Raw genomic sequence first — 9247 nt, 5'->3', positions numbered from 1 at the left:
TAGTAGGATCAACCACCCACTAGATGGAGTGACAACCTAATTTTTTTTTAATGTAACTTAAAATGGCAAACAGACTGATGGCCATCAGCCTGTTTGCCTGCATCTGCTCACTTGTGCCCCTCCAGCGTATACTGCTAGCGCAGACGGGGTTTACAATCCATTATCATCCATTGATAAAAGTACTGAGTTAAGTTTATTAAGTTAAATATATTTACTAAGCTTTTAACCGAACCTTCGTCCACTTGACCTAGATATGTTTATTGACTAGGGTAAAAAGTAAATTATATTCTTCTCGTCCACATGTAGTATGTGTGTACTGTTTACTGTCCTCTTCTGAACATAGCCTCCCCTATAAGGAGGGGGTTGCCAGTAGTTGCCACGCTTGGCAAGTGGGTTAGCAACTGCAGTTAGGCTTTTAGAGATGTTTTAAGAGTGACGCTGCTGCCTATCCCTCGCCCTCCCTTAGTCGACTCTTACGATACCCACAGGAATGGAAGGGATGGCCTATTCTATGCCGGGACCACACGGCTAATTTTATAGTCAAGGCAATATAAAGCAACTGTCAAACAACTCCACTGCCAGGTTTACAATATTCGTTAGAATTAAAACGTTTTAGTAAATTGAAACCACTAAACAAATGTAAAATCTCAACAAATATCTACTAATGCTATCCATTTGAATAGTGGCCTATTTTTAAATATTGTTAGAAAATAATTAAAAATTAATAGATAGATAGATACTCTTTATTGTTTCCTCCATAACATTACAATAGTAAACTTATTGGGGGGAAGAGATTGTTAGTAATGGGGAGATTAGTCCCCATTGCTATAAATATACTCTATCAGGTCGACCTCCACGTGGTTCCCCCTGGCAACTATCGTGACTAATTTATCGTTGAATTCTTCACGATGGGCTAACAGACTTGCCTTTTTATCCTCACCTATCACCTGTCACTGGTACCCGGCTAGTGTATACGATAGCGCAAGTGGAGTCATCATGCCATTTTCACCCATTAAAAAAAAAGGTAAACTTATTATAAATACAAACAAAAGAACGTATTACAACTAGCTATACTGTCAATATGGTATAGAAATTATCGTTAGTCGAAGTTCTTTAATTTAGTCACTAACACGAGTGTGTTAGTGACTAAATTAAAGTTATTAAATAAATTATCAAGATCAGAGATCGTGATAATTTTATGTTACTTTTAGCAATCTCACAAACTTGAGATTTAGAATTATAATTAGCACTTAGCCTTTGAAAGAAGAAAGAAATGAAAAATTCCGAAATTACATTATTGATTTTTTATTAAATGAACATTAATTATTATTCAAAAATACAATTGTTCATTCAAATAGCGCAATCGTAGCTGACAAATAAGATATATTATCCAAAAAAATAGGAGATTGGTTTACAAAAAAAAATTATTTCTTAAAAACATAAAGTCCTTTTTTTCTTTTATGTAACTTAGCTATTCTAAGACTGACAGCTCACCTTTTGGAAAATAGTAAACGTCGCCTAGAGACATGAACAGTACCATGGATACACTGTTCCATATCTCACCCTTCAAACCGCAACACAGCCATGAAAACACAACTGTTTCACGGTAGATACACGAATGGGACAGAGATACCTAAGCTAAAATAACTTTTAAACAAAGTCTCCATTTGGTGACAAAAAAATGATAAGTCTCACAACGCAGTTCTTTCACTAAAAAAAGTTGTGAGATTTATGTAAAACCAAGTCAGTTATAGTCAGCGTCTATTGAAGTAGGTACTTATTCAAAAACATTGTTATAAATTGTTATGTAGACAATTACCTATTAATATTGGGGGAAAGGGATTTTTAGTAATAAAGACTGAGAATCCCATTGCTAGCAATATACCCAACCAGGTCGACCTCCTCGCGGTTCACCCTGGAAACTATCATGGTTAATTCCTGATGAATTCATCATGATGGGCTAACTGGCCTGTTTTCATTCTCATCTATCACCCTTCGCTGGTGCTCTGCCAGCGTATCCCGTTAGCGCAGGCGGGGTTACCATACCATTTTCACCCATCAAAAAAAAAACTACCTATTAATATTTATAGTGACCGTATCAATATTTACATTTTTATTTTTATTATAATTATAGTGACTTGACAATTGCACGGCAACATATTAATAAAATATTTTATTCTTTTACTAATAAAACACTTTGTACTTTAATGCAATTCACTTTGTAATGGAAATAGTATATTTTGTATTAGATTATTCTTTTATAACATGGTATCATATAATAGCTAATACATTAATTATTATAGGAAATAAAGATGTCTAAAAATGGTATGGTCACTGTAAATCACCATTATTTCAGCCATTATCCGTCCACTGCTGGACATAAGCCTCCCCCATAGACTTTTTTTATACAACTTAGAATGGCAAACAAGCTGACGACGAAGATGTAAACTCTCTTGTATATCTCCATTCATCATTTCAAGTGTGTTATGAGCATTTTATCTTAAGTATTACAATGATATTATCATCCTTTCTGTGATTTTATCCGAGAAATCTTTCAAGTAGTAATACTTGAACAGTACAGACTCTAAAAACTACCTATATTTTTTCTTACAACTTAGAATGGCAAACAAGCTGAGGGCCCACCTGATGGAAAGTGGAAACCGTCGCCTATGGACATGAGCAGTACCAAGGACATAACAGAGTATACTGTTTCGCCCATGATACCCCGCCATGCGTTGCCATTCCTGAGGACTCGGGTGTTATTCCTCTGTACCCTGTAAATTCACGCCATATCCCACCCTTCAAACTGACACACAGCCATGCAAACACAACTCCTTTACGGTTGAAACACGAATGGGACTGACAGACTGCCATAAAGAACGGTCCTGAGCCACCTGCATCCACTGACTCCCTGCAACGAATTTCAGGTCGTTACTCCATCTAGTAGGGGGGTTGTCCTGCACTGCGTTTGCCTGTACGCGGTCGCCTTTCAAGAACCTTTCTTCCCCATCGGTTGTTCTTCGAGCTATTTGACCAACCCATCACTGTCAATATTGATAGATAATTTAAAACAATATATAACAAAGTTGTTGAATAGGTACTTCCATAGACACTAACTAAAGTAACTGAATTGATTACATGAGATCTCATAATTTGTTTTAGTTGAGAATTACGTTGCTCGTTTGGCATTTTTTTTTTTTCATTTTAGAATAGAATAGACACATTTATTGCCATACAATTACAATATAAAATATAAATAACATATACAAAAAGTGTCCCATACTCGGCAAAAGGAACCGGCTCAGCTGATGCTGTGAGTGTCCCGGCGCAATGTGAACAGCTGCACAGCGCTGGTTTTCAGCCAGTCCCTCTCTTAACAAACATTTTAGGTTTTTAACGGGATTAATTGTTTACTGGTTTCCTTATATTTGCAACTGGTGTAAAAATGTGTTCGAAAACAATGAAAGATCTCCTCGACTAATTATTTACTAGTGATCAAAGTGTAAAATGAATATGACGTTTTCATAATCGAAACAAACAATTCCATGTTATAGACGACTACGCCATAACCCCCGAGCTGGAGGGAATGCTGGGCCTTGGCGATCATGAAAATCAGATATTTGGTTGCGATAACATCACTTCGATTTTCCCACGGTGCATTGTAAAGATCCATAGTCATTTCTTCAGCACACTGAAAGGAAACTTGTATCTGTATTATATCAGTGAAAGTGATACCGAAGAGTTTTTCCAAATATTTGAGAGTCAAAAAACGGAAAAAATATCTCTTACTGCATTGCTTCTGTAATTTTACGGCTCAAAATTTTTGGGATCAAAGAATTACCTATAATAACTGTAAAATGATTACAGTTATTAGCTTAACATGTGAAAAACGATTCATCGTTTCCATAAACCTGATTAAAAATATGTTAAAGTGATCAAGTATTGAATTAACATATTGCTATAAAGTATTCATTTCAGCCATTAAATATCTACTACCAATAGTTGCAGGCAGGTCGACAATCGCAGTTAAGCTTTTAGAGATGTTTTAAGAGGGACGCTCATCTTTCTAACATTAAGTTCCCATAGTCGCCTCTTACAACACCCAAAGGAAAGAAAAGTGGCTCATTCTATGCCAAGACCACATGGCTATTATTTTTGCTCGTAATAGATAAATTTAAGAAATAATTAAGTATTAGAAATAGCAAACTATAAAACATTACCTGAGTCAAATTGCTGGAGAATATACAAGTAATATACGTGTGCATTACTATAGTTATACAAAAAGTAACATATTTCGGATCAAACGATGTAAGTGTAGAGATCTGATACAAGTTAAAGGAAAGGCAAGTTGATGTCATAATGAAAATTGCAAACAACCAGGGCTCGAAGAAGTTCTGCAAGTCTTCATAAAATTGTAAGGCTTCTTGGTGACGTTTTATGGCGTCTCTGATTTTATTATGCAATTCAAAACTAGTAGTTGTATCGTTAAAGGCTTTCTGGATCGTGCAACTAACATATTTTAGTTTAACACACATGTGCGTTGTAGAAATACAGAAGAAACCTTCCAGCCCGATGAAATTAGGTATTAAACACATTACAGTGTATAAGCTCATGACAAATATGAATTCAAAATATGGTGTATCGTCCTGCACGTTACTTAGATGTGGTACCTCCACCTCGTGTACCATGTACCGCTGTGGATAATCCGCAGTTATATTGTCATATATTAAACAAATAGCGGCAAACAGTGGATATTGCATTGCAAGAAAACCTGGCAATATTGTCCAAACTATTTCTCCGATTTTTGCTTTTTTTATATATTTCTCCATTACATTTTTAAAGTCTTCCTCCTTATCGTTGGCTTCGATCATATCGTTGGATATGGTATTCAATAAATTACCTAGTTTCTCACCATAACATATGCAGTAGACAGTTTTAAATAGAAACAAAATTACAATAATGGCCACAGTTATATGTCTTGTAATGTTGGCCATATCTAGTCGAATGAGACTCTCAAATATGTTAACTATGAACCAATATAGTTGAATTAGATTTGAAATTATAAGAAGACCAAAACATAGAAGTCGTTTCTTTATGTTGTTTTTGTTTGGATAAATTAATGCAATTGCCATTGCTAACGTGCAAAATTTAAATGTTTGGTCAAATGATTTAAACATTTTTTAGTTTTAATAGTAACAGTATTATTTTATCAAGCTACAAATATAGTCTACTCAGCTCACTCTGAAGCACTACAAGCCATAACTTGGAGTGTTTCCTAGACGTAAGTATTTTAAATACCTTGTAATTAAGGTTGATACGATTTATTTATAATTGCATATTAATTGCTCCAACTATTATTTCATTACGCTCTTTCAACTATAATGACGTAGAAATGGCATATGAACAAGAAGTGGTAGGTAGAAGTGACACCAATGCTGTTTCCATAACAATACTTCGTGGTCCTACTCTCGCATTTTTTAAAGTCGAATATTTTTTTTTTATAAATAATAAAATACTATTTGTATAAATATAAATGTAGATAAACACTCTTCGTATATTCTGTACAAATATATATATATACATATATTGTCTATATATATATATATATATATATATATACATATAGACTATAAATAATCAAGAAGACATAAAGAATGAAAAGACAGATAAATTATTTCATACTAAACTATTGCTATGCTATTAAATATAAAAAAATATTTAATAGCAAATTGTTATTATTCAGTTGACGATTTTTTAGCTAGTTGAAATGCAAAAATGCGCCATGCCACGGTTCCAATCACACGTGACTACAGCCTCAATGGTTGCGTACTGCGCGGTTTCAGAGATGTTTCCTCCGGCAAACACACTCAGGTTGTGGAATGAGCTCCCTGCCGAGGTTTTCCCAAGAGACTACAGCATGGGGTTCTTCAAAAGGGGGGTAAAGAGGTTTCTACAGGGTCTGATATTGCAAGTGTTCATAGGCTACGGTAACCACTTACCATCAGGTGGGCCGTACCGTTTGTCACCTCAGTGGTATAAATAAAAAATAAAAAAAAATTAATTTATTATTTTTGACATTTTAAATTGTTGTTTATTTTGTTTAATCTAAATTGACATTAATGCATGTATATTAGCTAGCTATCAATGTAATTTTGCTACACCCATACAGGGTTTCATGTACTCACTCATCATAAGAACATTGTAACAACTATATATTATGTACATGTATGTATTATAATAATAAATAAATATATTATTTCATTGATTATTAATTTATTTTACAAGTACATAAAACACTCTATCAAATCGCTTGAAACATTAGTATTTACCAGAGGGAGACTTTGTACAAAAGTCGATTGCTTGGGTACCTCTGTCCCATTCGTGTTTCAACCGTGAAGAGGTTGTGTTTGCATGGCTGTGTTTCGGTTTGAAGGGTGGGATATGGCGTGAATTTACTTGGTACAGAGGAATAACACCTGAGTCCTCAGGAATGGCAACGCATGGGGGGTATCATGGGCTAAACAGTATACTCTGTTATGTCCATGGTACTGCTCATGTTTATAGGCGAAGGTTACCACTTTCCATCAGGTGGGCCGTCAGCTTGTTTGCCATTCTAAGTTGTATAAAAAAAAATTAAGAAAAATTACTTTGAAATAGTAACAACAGGAGGGAAAAGTACTGTTAGTAATGGAATCAAATAGCCCCATTACTAGCAATATACCCTGTCAGGTCGACCTTCACGTGGTTCCCCCTAAAAACCATCGTGGTCAAGTTGGATTCGTCAGAATGGGCTGACTGACCTGATTCGTGGGGGGAGAAGGAATTGTTAATAATAGGGGTTAGTAGCCCCATTGCTAGTAAATACCCTGTCAGGTCGACCTCCTCGTAGTTCCCCCTGGAAACCATCGTGATTGATGTATTGTTCGATTCATCACGGTGAACTAACTGGCCTGCTTCATACTCACTTGTCATCCCTCACTAGTGCCCCGCCAGCATATACCGATAGCGCAGGCGGGGTTGCCATATCATTATCACCATAAAAAAACAACAAATGTTGTGACACAAGTGGAATGTTACCATAAACTATATTTAACTGTACTAGATTGTATGTATAATCTCTAAATCATGCCCTTTTTAAAAATGGTTATCATTTTCAACTAATTTGAAGACACATTTTATAATACTTGGGGAGGGGGAGGGGATTGTTATGCGGACTACTAGTCCCATTGCTAACAATATACCCTATCAGGTCGACCTCCCCGTGCCTCCCCCCCCCCCCGGAAACCGTCGTGCTGAACTCCATATATATATCACAATGTGCTAACTGTCCTGTCCATTCATTCATTCTCACCTATCATTCCTCACTGGTGCCCCGCCGGTGTATACCGATAGCGCAGGCGGGGTTCCCATTCCATTATCATCCATTAAAAAAAATTTTTTAACTTTGACCTACAGACCGACCACAGCGGCTGTTAACATTTTTTACATATCGATATGGATTATCGATTTAATTAACAATTGATAATTTAAAATAAATAAATTTTCGCCGCATGCAATATTTCCGTGACGAAAAGGAGAATAGTGTCACTTATTTATTTATTTATTCATTAGTACATTAATGTGTACATGGCGGACTTAATGCTAAAAGCGTTCTCTCCCAGTCAACTATAGGGAAGTGTCAGAATCCTCGAAGGCGGTACTAGTAATTATTGATATACATACATACTAAAATTACATATATAAACGAATAAATATATATGAATAACAAATGTACTATTACATATAATAAATATACTATATTTTTTTTAATCGATGATAATAAAATGGTAACTCCGCCTGCGCTAACGGTATACACTGGCGGGGCACCAGTGAGGGATGATAGGTGTGAATGAAAAGGCAGGTCAGTTAGCCCATCGTGACGAATGCAAAGATAAATCAGTCACGATAGTTTCCAGGGGGAACCGCGTGGAGGTCGACCCGATAGCATATATTGACAGCAATAGGGATTGCTCCTCCCCATTACTAACAATCCCTTTCCCCCCAAAATACACACGAGAATGAGAATAATATATAGTACTCATTGCTCGAATAAACTACAAAAGCGAGCAATAAAATTTTTTTCCAAAGATGGTTTAGTCGGAAATCTCTTAATGGTATCAGGAAACGCGTATCTTCGGACACACTGTGCAGACTGTGCGGGGAGAAATCGGAATCCATGGAACACTTGTTGTGCAACTGCGATTCGTTGGCAAGTATGCGTATGAGTCTACTGGGAACGGCTTATCCAGAACCAGGGGACTACAGATATCTTAAACCGCGGGATATAGTTAAGGTAACCCAAAGGATCTATGAAATGATGGTATAAGGCAGGGGGAACCACAAAAGTTCCCAATGGGTCGACGTGCAACAGCTTAGCTGACCCCATATGCGAATATAAGATAAGATCAGGAAACGCGTTCCAGAGTCACTTCTACCTAGATAATTACATTCACGACAAGCGTAAGGAGCAAGGTGCTTTATAATTGTTAATTCTCGTAATTAGGTTGTAATAAGCACGTGAGTTACTTTTTATTAACCCTGAATGTGCACGATGCACTTTTTTTTTATTATTAATGTTTTTTTTTTCTGGCACATGGCACAGAGGTGGTTAATAGTAAAGGCACGAGTAGACGATCAAAATCGGAGAGTCAGTGTTAAAAAAGAGTGTTTACGAGTATATCAGAATTAGATAGCATCATCGTTTGTCTAAAGTAGGTGTTTAAAATACTTCTTAATTCTATTCTCTTTTTAGACGTTTTGAGAAAAGATCTAAAATTATATAAAAAAAAACATGTTAGAGAGGAATTTCGAGCAAACTCCGTTTGATTGGAGAGGAGAAAATTAATTTAAAATTTTTAATTGTTATTGTTATATTTTTTATTGTCCTGTATATATATATATATATATATATATATATATATATATATATATATATATATATATATATATATATATATATATATATATATATATATATATATATATATATATATATATATATATATATATATATATATATATATAATCATCTGCTCTCGTTTATTTGATTAGTTTATTGTGGAAACTTCACTGATTTACGCTATGGCTGTGTTTATAGCACCCGAAAAAGTAACTAAAGTATGACATGTACAATTTTAATGCTTTATAACTATAATATCGACTATTTTTAAATGTTGACATAATTAACTAATTCAATGTAACAATTAAT

The 9247-nt window shown here is 35.1% G+C and overlaps 1 protein-coding gene across 1 annotated transcript; it reads right to left on the bottom strand.

Moving 5' to 3' along the window:
* Window positions 1-3380: 3380 nt before the first annotated feature.
* On the bottom strand, window positions 3381-5270 carry LOC113516594 (odorant receptor Or2). The gene is made up of 2 exons (XM_031910414.2): window positions 4221-5270; window positions 3381-3691 (listed from the first exon to the last, which is right to left on the bottom strand). The coding sequence occupies exons 1-2, from the start codon at window positions 5175-5177 to the stop codon at window positions 3482-3484; spliced, it is 1167 nt and encodes a 388-aa protein (XP_031766274.2). The 5' UTR covers window positions 5178-5270; the 3' UTR covers window positions 3381-3481.
* Window positions 5271-9247: the final 3977 nt, after the last annotated feature.

Source organism: Galleria mellonella, unplaced genomic scaffold (genome assembly GCF_026898425.1).
Source record: "Galleria mellonella isolate WM207_F2 unplaced genomic scaffold, CSIRO_AGI_GalMel_v1 utg1073, whole genome shotgun sequence".
In the NCBI taxonomy this organism is placed as follows: Eukaryota; Metazoa; Arthropoda; class Insecta; order Lepidoptera; family Pyralidae; genus Galleria; species Galleria mellonella.
This window is presented reverse-complemented; position numbering and strand designations above follow the sequence as displayed.